Below are 18,854 nucleotides of genomic sequence, written 5' to 3' on the forward strand. Positions count from 1 at the left end.
TCGCTAACGTATGTTATTTGGGGGTTAAAAACACGCTTTGCATTTTGAAAGCTGTATATTCAACTAACTAGATATTTTCTAATGTTTCTTCTGAATTTCCAATATCATCAATATGCAATATTACGGCAAGTGAATACTCTACATTATATATATATATATATATATATATATATGTCAGTTGCTTCACACAAAACGTCCTGATAATATATATATATATATATATATATATATATATATATAATCAGGACTGCAATGGCCACTCATATATAGCGATATATATATATATATATATATATATATATATATATATATAATCAGGACGTTTTGTGTGAGTAATTTGTTTGTATAGGTTTTTTATGGGAAGTGTCTCAACAATTAGAGGTAAATGTTGTTTGGTGTCATATTAAAGAGGGGTTTGTGCTCTTAAAAGGGATAGTTCACCCAAAAATGAAAATTGTGTCATCAGTTACTCACCCCCAAGTTGTTTCAAACCTGTATGAATTTATTTATACTCCCTTCCTGCTTTTCACTGCTGGAGGCTGATCCAGTACCTCTGTCTCCCTGAAGGGGGCGTGTGGAGCACACAGACTCGTTCTGCTGGTGTTTTTCTTCACGAATTACGGACAGATGGCATAGTTAGCATGTGCTAGCTAACAGTCAAGTAACGTTAACGTAAACCATAGATTTAATGAAGCTCTGGACAGCGTGCTCTTCCTGAGACGTTACTACGGAAAACAGGCTCCTGTCGGAAAACAAAATACAAACTCACGAAACATCACGAGCTCCCGCGTTGTGTCACTGAACCCGCCCCCAAACGTCACCACAGCACGTCCCATAGGTGGCACTAGGATGAGTGACATAAATCATCGTGAGCCCTTCACTGAACTTCCCAACTCCGTAAAGTGTAACTTCACTCACAGAACATGTGAACAACAGTCCGTTACATTATGTTATGTTTAAGTTATTGATCTTTTATTGCAGATGTATTTAATGCTGTTTATTTCATGTTGTTTTTAGGGTTCATTTGCTACCATTGTTGTACACATCCTGTTTTATTTATTTCATTTAAAAACCAAACATACCTCTAATTAAGAGACTTTTGGTTTTGTTATATTAAACATTATGAATAATTAAGGGGAAGAGGTCAAAGGATGAGAAGATCTAATGTTGGACTGCGTTCCAAAGATTACTTCAGTTTTATTGTCGTCAGATTTGTTACTTTTTTTTTTTAAAGCCTTAAATTATCACTGATTGCGTCCATGTTTGTTCCACCTCAAAGCCAGATTTTAGGGAAGCTTCTTGATTGCACAAAGACATTTTATTTCCATGGAGAACCATTGTAAAACATTCAATTCCTATTTCAAGGAAGAGTATCCCCAGTTACAGCGAGGCCGGATGCATCAGCAGAGTGAAGAGGTGGACTCACTTACACCAGTGTCACAATTTGGCACCAACACAGCGCTCAGAACCAGGAAGCTGCAGAGATGGAATGTGCTTAACCCAGATGTTAGTGTACTGCTGGACAGTGCTCTAAATAAATTGCCACCATTTTTTTAAGATGGACTCAAATTCCTAATTGGTGGAGAAGATATCGTCAGCACTTGTTATATTTATCTCTTTCTTCTACTTGTAAATAGGTCAAATATAGAATGTGAAATGATGCTGAGACCACCACGTTTCCCTGTTGTTCTCAGTGTTGGGTGTCCACCACACAGCGTTTGGCATTGAGGCCAAACAGTTCAGTTTTGGTCTCATCTGACCAGAGCACCTTCTTCCACATGTTTGCTGTGTCTCTAGTGAGGCTTGTGGAAAACTCCTAACAGGATTTCTTATGGTTCTTTTAATAGCAGCTTTTCTCTTGCCAGTCTTCTATTAAGGCCAGATTAATGGAGTACAGGGTTACTTGTTGTAACGGACCCTTCATTCATTCGCCTATGTTTGTAGGACTGTGCTAGCGATTATATTAAGTCGGTCTGTGTACCTTTTTATTGTCCCTTTTACCGTAAAACACCATTTGAAATTAGTATCCTCTTTAGTCGTACATTTGATTAAGTTCCTCTATCATCACAATCCCAGTTTAAAATGTAAACAGGCTTCAGCCGACCAATTTGGCGGGAAATATTTTCTGTAATATTTTCTGTAACAGTGTCATGCTCTTGTGTGTCTAACATGCTTAAGAGCAGGTAGTCTGTTGCAATAGTTCCAAACCCAATTCTAGCCTGACGGTATGCATCCGTCGACAGCTCCACAGGTCACATTAAGTGACATGGTGGAAATGAATTCTGCCACATTGTGGTGGAGATGCGAACACGTTTACTCTGCGTCTCATTGAACTAACTGATCTCTCTACGTTCACTGAAGCAACACAATGCGTGGAGCATAAACAGCAGAGCCAAGAGCAACGATTGCGTGTGTAGTCAACTACTGCTGCTAACACATCCCGTCGGACCAGGATTATATATTTATATCCATTAATCAACTTTTTTCCTCATGTTACCATAGTAACCGCTGGCATTGCAGACGGATTTCTAGCATATACACGTTCCATTGCGTTGATTTTTACTGTGAAAATCTACGTACTTCCGGTTTACACCATTCTTCTGTCGTTTCCCGCTGGTGGAGTGGCTCTGGGTTTCGGAGTTGGGGCTGGGAAATTTCGGGCTATGTGACCCGGTTCGTCACAACAATAGCAGCGGTCAGTAGGCTGGGGGGGACGCCGCCTGAGTGCTGGAGGCCAGGGCTTCATCCGTTGTGGGGGAGGCCTCACCTGACGGACCACTTCTGCTTCTTCTTCCTGGTCATAATCGGTAAGCCTGACACATGGCTGTTGGTGGAGAGTTCTTTTCTGGCTGGGCCATGCGGTGAGTACTCCCTCTGCTCGTTCAGCCTCGTGGAGTGCATCACCGAGGGTCTGGGGTCTGATGAGAGCGACATGCTGACGCAACTGCTCAGGTGCAAGTCCTCTCAGGAAAGCGTGGTGGGCTAGTTCTTCCTGTGCCGCTGCTTGGAAGTGCGGGTAACCCAGTCGAGCGTGTAGCTGCACATCTGCTGCGAAGGTGCCCAAACTTTCTTCTCCTTGGCGGCGGCGGGTGGCTGGTTCCTCCCGGCTCTGGTCAACAAGGACCCGCTGTCCAAATCTCCTCTTTAACGCCATTTTTAGGGCCTGTAGGTTCCCTTGTTCCGCTGGAGCTAGGTCACGAAGCACCTGCACCGCCTTGCCTTCTAATGCTAGGGCTAGATGGGTGGCAGCCTCTTCGCTGTCCCAGCCGCTGTGTTGGGCTGCTAGATGGACTTGTGACAAATATGGCTCCAGCTGTGTCGTCCCATCGCATTTGGGTAGTTTGACTGATGTCCTTGGCTTGATTGAGGAGCCTTGTAGACCAGGTGTAAAGACCCGTGGCTGGTCAGGGGTGTTGGTAGGTAGCAGGCCCTCGCTGGTAGTAGCCGTCCTGGTCAGTCGAGGGTCTTCCGTAGTCAAGGGGTGGTGGGTGAGGCCTTGAGACGTTCCCCTGCTGGTGTATCCGTCTGATACTACAGCCATCAGGTAGGGCTAGGCGGTGTCCATCCTCATTAGGCTACAACCTTTGCCGCATCAGGCTTCTCAAGTGGCCCTGGGTCTCCTCTATAGCCCTCTCGAGCTCATAAATCCGCACCTCCGCCTGCATTCTAGTAGCTTTATCACACCTCCGACATCAGTGTGGGGAGCTTGGCCAGATGATTGAGACAGGAGACTCGTGTTGATTTTACAGCCCATCCTGCATTTCAAATACCACAAGACCACAGGAAATGGACACTTTTTTGGGGCGTTGAACAAAGAACTTCACCCACAGCCATACTAAGTTGGGTCATGGTGCCCACACTCCTACACATTAAACTAACAGTAACATTTGAGCACAACATAATAGAACCTAGAAAAACACACATAAACTTAAACACTAGAACATTAACGTAACAGAAAGAGATTGAAATGCATCTAAAGATTGTCCCATCATGCAATGCGCCTACCAGCGCCACCTAACTCAATCTGCCGCTCCGATCGCTACTATATTATACTGTATAACCTATGAAAAGATAAATTCTCCAAGCTCTTTGCAAATAATAATTATACAGTTGAATTTGATTTGTGCATTTTCCAGATAACAAATAAATATACAAAACACTACATTATTTTCTGTAGCCCCGGATGAAGGCACACATACATGTGTAATACGGTTTTCGAAGTGTCACATTGTTTACATTTGATTTAATTACTTCTTGTATCTCATCTGATTGACATGCTTTTTGCATGAATGTCCCTTTGGTCAGTGTTCCATAAAAGTAACTATTTAGAATAGTAAGTCCTGATGATCGCTGGACTCACTTGACCGGTCTTTAGACCTTTTCATCTGTCAGCAAAAAAACTGCACTTACGCTGTATATTTTACACACACAAAATAAACAGTATACTATTGGTAAATGTATTTTAAGCCTCAAACACTAATTAGCATTTAAATGGTGACTGCAGTTATTTAAAGTCAAGACAATTCACATGCAGGGTTGCTTAGAGAAGAAATGAGCGACAGGATATCCTGCGATTAGAGGAGTACCACGGACAGTTCCCCTCGACTCCACCACGGGACATGGAGCAGCTGGGGTTCGAACCGCCAACCCTGCGGTTCCTGATAGCACCCTCTCTGCTCCAGGCTCCACCGTCGCCCCTAAAAACACCAAAATCCAGCTTCAATCCAGCCTTTGACCTGCAGTTGGAGTCTTGGAGGGAGAAGATCAGCAAGTGTGCTCCTCCTCTCCGCTCCCCTTGTCCCCGCCGGGAGGCAACATCAGCACCACGCTGCTGGAGACCCAGGACGTAAAAGGAGGTAATCTAAAGTGACTCTGGTGCTCAAAGCCACTTCCATGTTGGTCCACAGCAGCTCAAAACTGAGACTCCACACAAGTCAAAGTACAGTAGTGGAGGAGAAGCAACAGCAGGAAGAGAAAAATCATCCCGAGATGCTTCAACCCTTAAATAATAGTCGTACCACATTTTATTGCAACTATAATTTTATTATTTCATTAACACAGACGAGATCTGGAGAACAATAAAACAGCGGATAAAGGGTGGTGAAAGGAAAACAGCACCCTGCATTAAACTGTTCAAAATAACTCAGTCTGGAATAAGAAGTTGTATTCTTGTGTTTTTTTCCCTTTATTTGAGCAGCTTTGCTGTTGCCATGGAGGTCATGGTTGTCATGCTCATGGTGGGCACCGTGATGTCTTTGAAGATGGGCTGTGTGAGACCGGAGTAGGACACTTTGTTCTCACTGAGGGTCCCGATGATCATTTGCCGCATCTCCCTGCTGGCGTCGCCACGCACCGCCAGCAACGCCTGGATGTGTTCCTCCCTGTGGAGCCACCTAGCTGTTAGCATGTTAGCATCATTACCCCCTGATGGCCACATCATAACATATACTGTATATGTATAGTGAATGCTGGACTACAGCCATGGCTTACTGCAGTGAGGGTAAAGGGACATTGTAAGTCAAACATGGACAAATGGACCTACATAACGACAAGATTCAATGTCACATGTAAGGTTTATGCAATAATGGTGTATTTGTAACAACATCCTGCGTCTCTACTTCGGACAGCAGTCCATGGGTCAGCATGGGGTTACAAAGGAAGTCCCATTAAATATTGCATCTACTCACACGTCATTGGTAATTCAATCTTGTACCTTCAAGCATATATGTATTAGTGCGTACGTTATTATGAAATAAACTCCCCCTCTGCGTGAGTATCATACATAAAGATAAAGATTAGCCACAGACTAATGTGTGTATTGTAACGATGGGCCTTCAGTCCGAGGGGCACACTCAGTGATGGCAATCATTCTCATTTCATCTTGCAAACAGAACACAACGCACATTTTGATTTTGAGGCAACAATGATATGAATCAACATGGAAATAAAACGTACACATCACATCAATCATTGTTTTTCTTTCTCCCCAACAATAAACAATTGTAATAATAGTAATGTGTTCAGCTTTGGGTACATCGGCAGACTGCACATTAGACTACAGGTGTTGAATACGAGCCAGCTGTGTGTGTGTGTGCGTGTGTGTGTGTGTGTACCTGATATCAGGATACTTGGACACCAGAGTGGTGACCTCCAGGAACAGCAGCGTTGGGTCAGTCAGCTTGAACACCTCGGCGATGGCAGCGATGGCGCCACACAGTCGGTCTGTGTCTTCACCCTAAACCCAACAATCAATCGTTATGACGCAACCCTTCCACCAGGTCTACTGTGACTGGGCGGCGTGTAGCCCCAATGGATTCCATCACAGTGTTAAGACAGGACACCTGAGGCTGTAGCAGAGCCACATACTGGTTTTGGAACAACTCCTCTTAGTTACAACTGTAATGCTGCAGGACGCGAGTAGCGTTGCAGGGTGGAGGAACCGCGACACGTGGACTCACTGCGGCCAGCTTCCTGAAGAGGAACTTGAACTGCTCCGCCTCTTTGATCATCCTATCCGCCCCCTCCCGCCTCTCGTCGGCATTCTTAAAGGTGATCCTCTTCTGCATCACCGCTTTAATGTACTCCACCACCACCCTGCGCAGGGCCTCACTGGTCATCTCCTGCACACACAGAGGCCGACATGTCAGTCAGCTGTGTGGTGAGATGTGACTTACGAGAGCAGGGCGCGCCCCTCCTACCTGATTGAAGGGTTTCTTGATCTTGTTGAAGTCATTGAAGTAGTCCTCCACTGTCACGCAGATGGTGTCCACAGCATGAGAGCCAGTTACCCACTTCCGGGTCAGAAGCTCAGTCAGGTGATGCTGTTCAATGCAATCAAAATAAAAAATGTATTCATTCATGCATTCACACCCAGTCATGAGCAGGTGGCACATTGTCTCCAAGGACACATTGATATCGGACTACCAGAGAAGGGGATCGAACTGATTATATCTGTGCAATAAATACACTGCGCCGCCATGTTAAATAATGACTCTGTGGTGTGGACATTGTGTCCCACGTACCTCGAGGTCTAGGAAGACTTCGTCCAACAGGAACTGACACCCCTCCTTGGCCACCTCGTTGAGCGTCCGCTCTATGGCGGCATCGCTGTCAGTGGGCTCAGACGACTGAGAGTACTTCCTCTTCAGGCTGTTGATGGACTCTCTGAGGACCACAACGTCACGCATTACCATACAATCCGCCACATTAAGAGCAGACAGTCAGGTGATCAACGATAAACATATAGCATGTATGAACTGTGTGAAATATATACATGAAACAGCATTTTGTTAAACAAATGAAGAAATGATTGAATCTCAGTTAGGTATGAATTCCATTCATTTTCAAAACAACTATTATAAAATGTTGTTTAATAGTCGATAGCTAGCTTCTTCAAAGGTTTTTCATTGTGGTGTATTTCCCAGTGACACCTTTAGTCCCCTCTTACTTGTGAACGTGTGATGAGAATATATGACCGTCCTAAAAGGTCCAACTCCATCCTGCTGCCGAATGTTAATCAGGTGGAAAATAGAAGCTCACTTGAACGTCTGGCAGTTGTTGATGATGGCGATCATGTACTGGACGTAACACTGGGGCAGCTGTCTGTCTCTCAGGTGCTCCTCTTTGTAGGTCACCGCCTCCTCCCTGTACCTACACACACACACACACACACACACACACACACACACACACACACACACACACACACACACACACACCTGTTGTAGTTTGTTCTCATGACATAGAAACACAATTTAAAGAGCAGTTCTCTTTATTTTCTTAAAGAAACGGATAATGAGATTAAAAAAAACACCCAGGTTTTCTGATGTTGCGTACGGTATTTTTCATTTGACCTTGAATTCAGAAAGAATACCTAATGTTTGAGCTGTGTGAGGTCAAATGTATCCAGGGATGGCTTTGAGATATCTTCAGGCCATCAGAGAACGTATGGAGACACACATTACCTGACGAGGAAAGTGTTCATCTGTTTCAGGCAGAGCTTCAGGACCTGCTCTTTGAAATCCCCGTCAATCTGCGCTGCCACCTGCAGGTTCTGCTCAAACATCTGAACAACAGGGGATCAAAACCACATTAGAAAAGTATTCAAAACACTTCACACTCCAACTTTTTTAGGCTACTTGGGTAAACACACGGCCACGTGTTACCAAACATCTGCCTACTATCGTCTTTACATTACTCGGCCAAAGCGGACACAGTGTTCTGAGAGAAAAAGGAAAACCCATTCTGGAAACAAAGCGGGCCTGAGGGCTGGGTTTGGTAAACACGGCGTACAGTTCAACAGCGATGGTGAAACAAGGCAATGCGACGGTGTGTGTGACTGCGTGGGTAAAACCCACACAAGCCCCTGTGATCACCCATCAGTTAATGCTGCCGAGTCAGCCTCTGAATCTGTCCCTGGAAATCATCTGTCCACCTCTTCTCATTCCCATTCAGAGGGGGGGGGGGTGTTACCTGAAAGACGATGGCGGGCAGCGTGGTCTGGTAGTATCCGTCTTGGTCCGCCTCGGGCTCCGTCTCTTTCTGCCAGTCCTTTTTGTCCGTTTCCAGGGCCTTCCGCAGCCAGCCTGTTATATTAGACTGAAGACATGAGGAGTCAAGCACAGAATTTGTTTTACACTTTTTACCGACGGATGTGATGACGAGCGCAGCATGTAAGCGACAAAGGAAGAACATGGGTTTGGATTGTCGGGGCGGTTCGATGTGGGCGGAGCTTACCGTGAAAGTCTGGACGTATTTGCTGAGCAGGTCATTCACCACTTCTTGAGGCAGCAGAGGCTCCAGCTGGTTGATGTCGCACTCTGAAAGGAGCTCTGGATGGCCCATCATCTCCGTACTGAAACACACGCAGATTTACAGATGGACTTGTGTTTGTGGGACCACGCAATTGTTTAAATGCATCTCGACGAACATAAAAGATAAAACGGCGTTTTCAGTGCAGCGAGTAAATTAACATTAAAAACAGAATCTTATGGAGCTGATGGACTGGTGGGGATGAGGGCAGTTTAACATTCATCTGTAATAGCACCACATTGGTTACGCTGCTCTGAGATGACTTTCCAAGTAAAGCGGACAAAGAGGGCCTGAATAAAGAACTTTTGAACCAATTTGTGAAAAGCACAGGTGTAGGTTACCACGGTAACTAATCCAAAAGATTAGGAGTAATGTGAACACAAGCTAGATTGGAGAAAACTGTGGTATGGTATGGACGTGAAGCCCAGGCAGACGAAGGGGCAGGTGTCAGTGTGCATTACCTCTTATATGTGTTGAGGACCCAAGTTAACATGGACACGATCTCGTTAGCCTCCAAGTCCTCAGCGGCTAGTTCAGTGACACGAGTGGACACGGCATTGTGGTAGAGACCGAAAAACCTGAAGGACACACAGAGGATGTTAACCATTCACCAATTAATCAGCTGATCAACCGTAAATGTACATTAAAAGTTGAGAGGAGTGGTTTGTCATTTAAGGAGAAGCTTAAACCTGACTGCAGTACATGGAAACCCTGAAAGAACACGCTATTTTTGTTACTCTCTTTTTAGAGGTCATGGTCCCAGCTGTTGTCTCGTGGGCTATCGTGTACCTCGTTAAACGATGGTGGAACTAACACGCGATTGACCGTTCTGGTGAACGGGACACTGTGTCGGGACTGCATGACAATGAGGCTCCACGTGGGCCGTACAGCTTGTGGTCTGCTACCTGTTGAAAGTGTTGTAGTGCTGGGGGAAGCACTGCACCATGAGGTTCTTCACAATGATGAGGTCATCCAGCACATATTTCCTGGTTATTTCTAGAAGACGGACCAGCCACATTTTGTCCGCCTCTCTTGTCACAGACTGAGTGCCCTCGATGCGGGTGCTGACTGTACCCTCCAACACCTGCAGCAAAAAACAGATCCAACGACTCAGCAGGAGCCACAAGAGAAAAACACCTACCTACTGACTAAAGTAAGATTGGACTCATTTAAATGCTAAACTTTGAGGCTTCCCTGTTGAGTTTAAAGGTGTGTGTGTGTGTGTGTGAGGGGGGGGGGGGCAACAGGCAACCTCCATACGTGCTTCATACTTGGATATAGATCATTTCAGACTAGTCCTTTGCTGTAAAACGTTCTGTTTTACAAGAAATATAAGAAAAAAACAAACTAATTTGAACAATTGGACAGCAGCAATTTGGGGAAAAGGGGTTGAATATGGAGGAAGAATCAGAGACATTAGAAACTAGAAGCAGACAATCTGGGTCCTTCCTCACCTGGAACATCTTGTCCTTCCACCGTTTGGGTCTCCCAGGGGGGATGAACCCAGTCTGCTTCTTGCGATCCACCATTCGTCGATCGATCTTCTCCTCTCGCTCGATGATGCGAACCACTGACACCAGCATGGTGGGGTCTCGGCGGACCGTGACCATGGCCCTCTGCAGCACCATCCACAGCTGCTTGGCCAGCTCGTCCGACAGCTCCTGGACCTGGAAGATGCACATTAAATGATTCCCAGGAGGCAGGAGAAGGAATGACAGTGACCCCCCTTTACTAGTGAAGCCTTGTGTTACACATCGAGTCAGCCACTTTAGATGGATTTTTATTTAAATAACTCCGCACCTATTAAAAAATAAGCCGTCCATTCACACTGATGGTAAAGCACCATTCAAGACTAACGCTAAATGGTCTCTTTTCTAGTCCTCCTTCCGCTCAAAGCTCTTTAACCCTGTAAACATTAACCCATTCACCCACCTCTGGTACACAGAGACCATTCACACCCGCTATGGTGACTGGCAGAGCAGGGGATGGAACCCCCCTGATTGGAGGATACCCTGGCTCTCCACCTCGACACAGCAAAACGTGATCTTCTTCATGCATTAAAACTTACGTCTTCAAAGTAAATGGAGATGAGGTTCATGTCGCTTGTGTTCTTGCTGTCCATGCGGTACTGCTCGTACATGAGGTCGTCCCGAGAGCATTCCAGCTCCATCAGCTTCCTGTGGGCCTGCAGCAGATCGGCCTGCTCTATCAGCACCTTGGTCCCTGAGACAATCTGTGGCACTGTACACACAGCGAAGACACACTTCAGAGTTAGCTTGTAGTCCCCAACCCGTCCGGGGTGTCGTTTAAATACGTTTTAACGGAGCTTACCGGAGAAAATGTTTTTGAGGTTTTCCACAGCGGAGGCCAACTGACTGTGTTGAACCACAGCGTCCTTGACGTCTTTCAGGTTCTCTATGGTGTTGATGCTCTGCCTCCAGTCCTTGCTCACGTCAGCCAGCGAGCCCTGGATGTCTTTGACGTCCAGCAGAGCGCTGTGCAGCTGCGTCAGTCCCGTGCGAACGCCGTCCAGCTGCGACTGGATGGCTGCCTGAAGGACACCGGTGCAGAGGGAGGTGCCATTGGCTCAGGGCCATTACACACATAGCATTCGTCGATTCGCGTGACGTGACGACAAGCGGGCCGCGGCCCGAAAACTTCACCCGTGACCCTCTAAAAGTGGGGGAGTATTTTAGAAAGAGACCAAACGACGTGGAGCTCTGTCAACTCTGCAAATTGGAAATGACTCATCAGTAAAGTACAACCGTGATGCACAAACACGTCCAACGCACCAGAGGCCAAAGCACCGCGTCAGTTATCTGATTTACGCGTATGCTCCTTCGTTTTGCTGATCGGGGATCTGACGAATAGGGCAGTGTTTCCCTACCTCTAGAACAGGGTGGCGCCTGACTACCGACTACACCGCCTCGCTGAAGTTGTAAATCTATCATAATGTGTATTATGAATGGTTACGTTTTTACTAAAAATCTGTTTACGTAGTTCATTCTGTACACATGACATCCATTGCAGTCTGTCCATCCTGGGAGAGGGATCCTCCTCTTACGTTCTCCCTAAGGTTTCTGCCCCTTTTCTTCCTGTTGGAGGGTTTATTTTTTGGGGAGTTTTTCCTGTGCCGATGGGAGGGTTTCGGGACAGAGGCTCTCGCATGCGTACAGACTGAGGCAAAATTGTGACTTTACAAAGTAAAATGAATTGAAATATATTAAAAGGGTTGGCCTTCTGACACACAGGGTCCGTAACTACATCACCTTCAGCCGGGCTTCCACAGAGGCCTTCTTGCGGGCTTCTCTCCTTCTGTACTGCTCCACTTTGTCCAGCTGGTCCGACCTCTGCAGCATCCCCGCCACGCGCTGCACAGCCGTGGCCACCGCCTCCCGACTCGTCTCCTCCATGGTGTCGCTCAGTGGTGTGAATCCCTGGTTGTATCCAAAGGCTTAATGCAAACACTGGAAGAGGAAAAGTACAAGAAAAAAAAACAGCTGCTCTGTCAATATTTCTTACAAATATAGCGTCATTATTCATAAAAGGGCGACAAAAAGCGACAAAGCGAACACCAGCAAAACCGTTGGAAATGATCCGAATGGAAGCTGCAACAAACGCGTCGTTGGCTTCACACGAAGTTCGAGACCAAAGAGGTTGACTCGTTTTTCTGTCCTAAAACACTGGAGAATATATAACCTCGGAGCTCCTTGGAGCCATTTAGCTGTCAATCTGAACAACTGCTGTAGTGTCCATACCGGTGAGTGATGATTAGCGGGAGCTGGTCCGCAGCTGTGTGCTTTTGTAACGTCAGCTAGCAAGCTAACGTTAGCCGTTATCGTGCTGATTCTATGGTCACTTGTATTTAGACAATTGGTACACATCAGCCGGACAAAATATCGACTCAATTATTGACACGCCAAATGATAAAACCAGCTAACTCCACCGCCGGAACTGGCTTTTTCAGCCGATTAGACTTAGCGTGAGTAGCATAAGCGAAGCTAAACGATGGGGAAGCGGCTAACAACATGTCGAAGCTATGCCACCAACTCGCTATACCGACCCAAGGAATGGTGTTACCTCTGGTACCCTGCGGCTAGGGGGGGGGGGGGGGGGACATGCATTACTACAAACACAAACACACCATGGCTGTTTGGGACGGAGTTCTGTTGTTGTGGTTCCACTTCCTCATGTGATCGCATGACCACAGCCGTTAAAGAAGGGACTTACGTCACTTCCGGTCACTGCGGTGGTTCTTTTTTTGTTGTTTTTTACAGCAATGGCGGCTCACGTACCATCTCAAAAGACCCCCCAGCTCCACCCGAAAGCCCCGTTTATGTGGGGCTTTTAACGGGTGGGGGGGTAAAAGAGATGTGTGTCATCACCTTACCTGCAGAAAGACAACACGTGCACGTAAGCAGGTGAGTGCGATGACTTGAAGTTTACATGACATGACGTAATGGTAAACAAAGCAACAACAGACTCTTAATTGTTTTGCTGAATAGGGGGGGGATTTAGATACTAATATTACATACTTTATTGTATTAACTTGGTATTTAATTCGGGCGAGTGATTGTGAGTAGGTGAATGATGACCAGAGTTTGTGCTACTGGTGTGATTTGGAGTGTATATCTTACACTTAAGAAGTCATTATGCTGACTATTATAGGCTGTGTTATGTTGCAGCTCAGCTGATTTTTGATTGATGGATCAGAGAGTGGGATGAAAATACAAGGTACATTTAAAATAAGACAGAAATTTTGTATTCTAGTACTTTTATACAACTGCCTTCTATAAATCATCCTATTGACCATGTGTTCCATTACTGTCTTATGTAGGCCATTCGTGACCAATGTATATTAGTTTGACATTTGAGCAGTGCTGGTTGAGCATCAGTGATGCTGCCGGTCAGGAGTGTTGAGTTAAGAGATTAAAAACACCCGTTGTTTCAAATAAGACAGCAATAAGAACTCATGCTTCATGTGTATTATATTGTCATCTTATCTACAGATATGTATGGGACTATGAAGGTGTTTCTGACCCTTTTGCATCTGACTTTTTCTAAAAAAAAAAAATTCTAAGTCTGCCCAGATTATGTCAAGTTATTTTCCCCAATTCGCCTGTTTGGGTATCACTGAATTGGTCCAATCGTAGTGATTGCTCTGTGTCCTCTGACCTGCCCAGGGACTGCAGGTGGAAATGAGCTAATGGCTGAATCTGGTTCAAAACATATCTTCTCTATAGTAAGATATATGTATTGATGTACATGATCCCGAAATAGAAACCAATAAACGTATACATATATAAGATGATACAAATGTATCATCCCGGTGTGGCCTCTGTTTGTGATGATGAGCTAATGCAGTGTTTAAGCATGATTATTATGATAATGAGTGCATATTTGTTTGCTGTCTCTAGTTAATTAACCTCTTTGAACAGTGCATCATGCAAGTCACAGACATTTCTAAATGTGGACAGTGTGGTTGTTTTCTATTTTAATATTTTATATCAATGTAGATTAGCAGTCATCAGAATTACTTACAGATATCCAGGGAATACTGCAACCAACATGTTTTATTTAGATGGAAGAAATGATATGCTTATAGTTGTTTAATCATTTCCCCATCTCTCTAAATGTATTTCATGCATCGCATTGCTTTTGAACACCATATAAGTTTAAGACCATTCAAATAATTATTTAAACAAGGCAACCACAATCCAAAATAGTCAGGTACTGTTTATCTGTTTTAAAAATGTAAGTGCGTCAGCTGACGATTACTTCCTGGACCCATGTGGGACAGAAATATCTCCTTTCTTTTGGTAAAGGATGGTCCAGTGGTTCCCATGCTAAAGTAAGGAAGCAATACGGCTTCTTTCCTTAGCATCAGAGAGCTCAGACAGCTCTTATTACTACAGTAAGGAGCCTTCATAAGCCACAAGGACCATTCCGATCCAGCCTGTGTTCAGGACTGCTACACTGCGCTTGCTGTTTACAGGCCAGGTTTTGTAGTGTAAATATGTATTTCTATGGAAATGTGTCTCATATTGTATGCTATCATTCCTTCTTTCAACACTCATTTGTTTTGATGTGTTGTGTAAATATGCTTTGGTTTTATCCATCACACAAGATATTTTTTGTAGATTGAGAGATCCCTAAAATTGCAATGAATGAGCTCACATTCCACAAACATCTACCTCTAACGTTTGTCTCTGTGGTCCTCAAACATCAAGAGATTTATAATCGGTGTGATAGTCGTCGTACATTTAAATGAACAAGCATCACTACACATTAATCACTAAATCATTGGCCTGGTTACGTTTATCTTTGGTTTTTAACCAAATATCAGGATGCTGGTCCAGATGAAAGGGGCTGTGGAGGTGAGGTGTTGGTCTACTGGTTTGCCTGTGGAGCCTCTTGATTGGTCACTGCAGACATCTTGGCACTTACTAGACAGTTTGCAGGACTGTCCACAGTGCTGAGGAAAAAACCAATGAAGAAGAGATAATCCTTTATTGATCCCCTTGGGGAAATTGTTCTGTGCGTTTGGCCCGTCCCACGCGGTGGGAGCAGTGTGCTGCCTTAAGGCGCCCGGGGAGCACAAAGGGCTTTGGTTGTCATGCTCAAGGACACTTTAGCAGCCGGGGTTCGAACCGCCATCCCTGCGGTTCCCGGCGCACCCTCTCTGCGCTTCTTATAAAGTGGAGGCGTGGCCGACGGCCACCACGCTCCCACAATGCATAGCGTGCCCCTTGCAGTTGCCGCATAAACTAAACTAGTTGTTATATTTCACGTTTCCAAACGCGGTGCTGCGCGTAGCAGACGATGAGAACACGTTTCAGCGCAGTGCTGCGCTGTTTCACGGCATCCACGTGTGTCCTTTACTCCTGAAGCCTCACAGAGGGAGGTGTGATGGGGGGTGTAGTGGGCTCGCTACCCGCTCGTCTTCAGTTCACTCTGGTTTCTCTTCAGAGCGCATAAATCTTTCGCCTTTTACTAAAGATTTCCGTGGAGAGGAACACGACGAGTTTTAACCAATTTTTCGACGCTCTGCTTCATTGCGGGGCTCCTTGTGCTGTCAAAAGTAAAAGAGGGATGCAAGAAAATTACTTTCATTCATTAATCTCTATGCATTAACGACACTCCGACACGTACTCTGCACTATTAGGAAAACTATGGATTAGGTGCTCGTTACATTACACTTGTAATTTAAGGACTGCTTCAGTCAATTCTATTGTTCACCTATTCGTAGTCAACGTATCAAAAGATCAACATCAAAGAGATGTAATTGGCAATTCTCCCTTTAAATGTATCTATTTAGGTTGATACAACCAGAATAGAATGATTTCTATGAGTGGAATCTTATTCTTTGTAATGTAGAACGCGCGGATGTTTCGCCTCTTAATAAATGGATCTGTGTGCGGCCTCTAGGATGGTAGAAATGAAACAACGCAGTAATAGACCTGTGGACTACACGTGTTGTTTGAAGTCAGGATGTTAAACACAAGTATCGTCAAAGTCGTATCTACATACACACCTACAAAAGGTCGGCATGCGTGACTTCAAATGTATATTTATAGATTGTTAAAGCTCAGTAATGTTGGGTATATTTCATTGGAATACAACTTAACGATCGACGATCCCTGAGAAGTTGAGTGTGCTTAAAGGTTGGAGAGGACAGGAAATACGTCCAACTGGAAATACCACAAAAAGAAAGGGGACTTTGCACTAAATACTGTTTATAACTAACAATTCAATATTTCCTATTGACGTCTATACGGAGTGGATGTTGCTGAAGTGGAGAAGAAGCCCAGAAGCGCCGTGTTACATTCAGAACATGCGGTCACTGCCCTGAAACCAAAGGGCACACACAATTCATTACGTTTTGAAACACGACTGCTCTCTTTAACTTCATAAGCATTTCATCGTTGGAGTTTTTCATGTCCAGGCGCAAAGTTTCCGCTGCCATTCGGGGAAGTGGAGCTACTTGTGCTCCACATGCCACAAAAGCTCCAAGAAACGAGTCATGTTGAGCCGCAGAAAGCAGGTTAAAAAGTGGAGGCGTGGCCGACGGCCACCACGCTCCCACAATGCATAGGGTGGCCCTTGCAGTTGCCGCATAAACTAAACTAGTTGTTATATTTCACGTTTCCAAACGCGGTGCTGCGCGTAGCAGACGATGAGAACACGTTTCAGCGCAGTGCTGCGCTGTTTCACGGCATCCACGTGTGTCCTTTACTCCTGAAGCCTCACAGAGGGAGGTGTGACGGGGGGTGATGTGGGCTCGCTACCCGCTCGTCTTCAGTTCACTCTGGTTTCTCTTCAGAGCGCATAAATCTTTCGCCTTTTACTAAAGATTTCCGTGGAGAGGAACACGACGAGTTTTAAGCAATTTTTTGACGCCCTGCTTCATTGCGGGGCTCCTCATGCTGTAAAAAGTAAAAGAAGGCTTGTCGTGTTAATCCTCCATACAGCGCGAATTGGGGAGCATTGAAAGTTGAGACAATTTCTCATTATGCGTTCTTGTGTGGACTTTTGTTCTCTTGGACTCGTGAAACGTCATCAGTCGCAGCCCGAGTACTGTTCCAATTCTCAAGTCCGCATCTGGCCGAGAACGGTCATAATACCCGGATGTGGCTCGCCCCGCCCATTTTACCGGGCATGCATCGAAGCAGGCTCGTCTGTTCTTGTGAGAGACATATATCCCAGAATGCATTTCACCTCAGCAACAGGCAACAACGACAGAGGAAAATAAACACAACTTTATGTCGAAGTTTATAAATACTTCTTTTTTTAAGTAACGTAATGTAATTTTCTGACTGAATAGTAAAATGTTTAAGTCAAAAACTAAAATAAAAACGTATTAGCAAGACCAGCTGACGTGGTGACGTCATCAAGTCAGCTGCTGTTCCAACTGCGGAAATGACCGTTCTCCCGAACCTGCGAGTCAGGACTCCCGAGTCTGTCTCCCGAGTCTATTCTCGCGGGAACGCGAGTCCGTTCTCGCTGTCTCAGGTATTGAGAAACGGCCATGGTCTTGGTAGCGATAGGAGCGGCAGATTGAGTTAGGCGGCGCTGGTGGGCGCATTGCATGATGGGACAATCTTTAGATGCATTTAAATCTCTTTCTGTTACGTTGTATATACTAGAACATTAACTTAACTGTAAAGCCAAATTCTTAATTTAGCGCTATTTTTCATTCTGTCCTTGTGAAGATTTTGTTGGAAAAGTTTTAAACACATGTTGTCTTGTGTGAGCTTACGCAAATGTTTTGTTTTAAATGTAATCAGTGCCAAATCAACTATACTGCAATTACATTGCATTGTAATGCCATTTAGTTTGAGTACAAACCAAATACATTTTACAATAGTGCGGACATACAGTATATTAGATAAATGTGTATATACATATCGTAATGTGTAATACATTCACACACTGGGTATACGTATTTAGCGTAACGCATGCACGTCTTACTGAAGCACAATGTGGGTCTTAATGTAGGAGGGTGGAAGCTTGCGCTTATTGTAACCAGCGCCAAATCCACAATATTAAACTACAGTCTCGCTGCATACACAACCTATAGCCAAATAGCGTACGTACATGGGATGAATATTTACGTAATGTTCATCAGATTTCTTTTACTTTTTACAGCATGAGGAGCCCCGCAATGAAGCAGGGCGTCAAAAAATTGCTTAAAACTCGTCGTGTTCCTCTCCACGGAAATCTTTAGTAAAAGGCGAAAGATTTATGCGCTCTGAAGAGAAACCAGAGTGAACTGAAGAGGAGCGGGTAGCGAGCCCACATCACCCCCCGTCACACCTCCCTCTGTGAGGCTTCAGGAGTAAAGGACACACGTGGATGCCGTGAAACAGCGCAGCACTGCGCTGAAACGTGTTCTCATCGTCTGCTACGCGCAGCACCGCGTTTGGAAACGTGAAATATAACAATTAGTTTCGTTTATGCGGCAACTGCAAGGGCCACGCTATGCATTGTGGGAGCGTGGTGGCCGTCGGCCACGCCTCCACTTTTTAAGAAGCGCAGAGAGG

General features: G+C 45.1%; 2 protein-coding genes and 3 non-coding genes across 15 annotated transcripts in view; 3 read left to right on the plus strand and 2 right to left on the minus strand.

Annotated features, from left to right (window-relative positions):
- Positions 1-5,021: 5,021 nt before the first annotated feature.
- exoc3 (exocyst complex component 3) lies at positions 5,022-13,060 on the minus strand. Of its 3 annotated transcripts, none has more exons than XM_037458467.2 (16): positions 12,956-13,060; positions 12,081-12,278; positions 11,143-11,362; positions 10,880-11,052; positions 10,266-10,478; positions 9,717-9,895; positions 9,273-9,389; positions 8,737-8,854; positions 8,473-8,598; positions 7,965-8,065; positions 7,540-7,650; positions 7,023-7,164; positions 6,699-6,821; positions 6,459-6,620; positions 6,114-6,235; positions 5,022-5,381 (listed from the first exon to the last, which is right to left on the minus strand). In XM_037458467.2, exons 2-16 carry the CDS (start codon positions 12,222-12,224, stop codon positions 5,186-5,188), a joined length of 2,247 nt encoding a protein of 748 aa, XP_037314364.1. In that variant the 5' UTR covers positions 12,225-12,278; positions 12,956-13,060; the 3' UTR covers positions 5,022-5,185. The 3 variants fall into 3 exon arrangements, with proteins under 3 accessions (XP_037314364.1, XP_037314365.1, XP_037314366.1); XM_037458468.2 differs by lacking the exon at positions 12,956-13,060 and adding an exon at positions 12,892-12,950; XM_037458469.2 differs by lacking the exon at positions 12,956-13,060 and adding an exon at positions 12,570-12,755.
- Positions 12,434-18,854, plus strand: part of gad3 (glutamate decarboxylase 3) — a 29,786-nt gene continuing 23,365 nt past the window's right edge. For 7 of the 9 annotated variants that reach the window (XM_037458481.2, XM_037458480.2, XM_037458478.2 and 4 more), the window contains exons 1-2: positions 12,434-12,571; positions 13,089-13,232. The gene's annotated coding sequence lies outside the window, so the exon portion shown is untranslated. The remainder of the gene's footprint in view (positions 12,572-13,088; positions 13,233-18,854) is intronic. The other 2 variants (XM_062557922.1, XM_037458484.2) reach the window with 1 other exon arrangement.
- On the plus strand, positions 15,761-15,876 carry LOC119209957 (U5 spliceosomal RNA). Its single transcript, XR_005119609.2, has one exon. It is a non-coding gene; the product is annotated as a U5 spliceosomal RNA (small nuclear RNA).
- On the plus strand, positions 17,115-17,230 carry LOC119209958 (U5 spliceosomal RNA). The gene has a single exon (XR_005119610.2). It is a non-coding gene; the product is annotated as a U5 spliceosomal RNA (small nuclear RNA).
- LOC119209956 (U5 spliceosomal RNA) lies at positions 18,467-18,582 on the minus strand. Its single transcript, XR_005119608.2, has one exon. It is a non-coding gene; the product is annotated as a U5 spliceosomal RNA (small nuclear RNA).

This window comes from Pungitius pungitius, chromosome 15 (genome assembly GCF_949316345.1).
Source record: "Pungitius pungitius chromosome 15, fPunPun2.1, whole genome shotgun sequence".
Classification (NCBI taxonomy): Eukaryota; Metazoa; Chordata; class Actinopteri; order Perciformes; family Gasterosteidae; genus Pungitius; species Pungitius pungitius.

Excerpts from the sequence above, each read along its gene's own strand:
- exoc3 (XM_037458467.2), bottom strand. The coding sequence starts at position 12,224 with ATGGAGGAGACGAGTCGGGAGGCGGTGGCCACGGCTGTGCAGCGCGTG. Across the intron at positions 11,363-12,080 it reads CTGTGGAAGCCCGGCTGAAG|GCAGCCATCCAGTCGCAGCT; the intron begins GTGATGTAGTTA and ends GGTGTCCTTCAG. Across the intron at positions 9,390-9,716 it reads CACTACAACACTTTCAACAG|GTTTTTCGGTCTCTACCACA; the intron begins GTAGCAGACCAC and ends TGTGTCCTTCAG.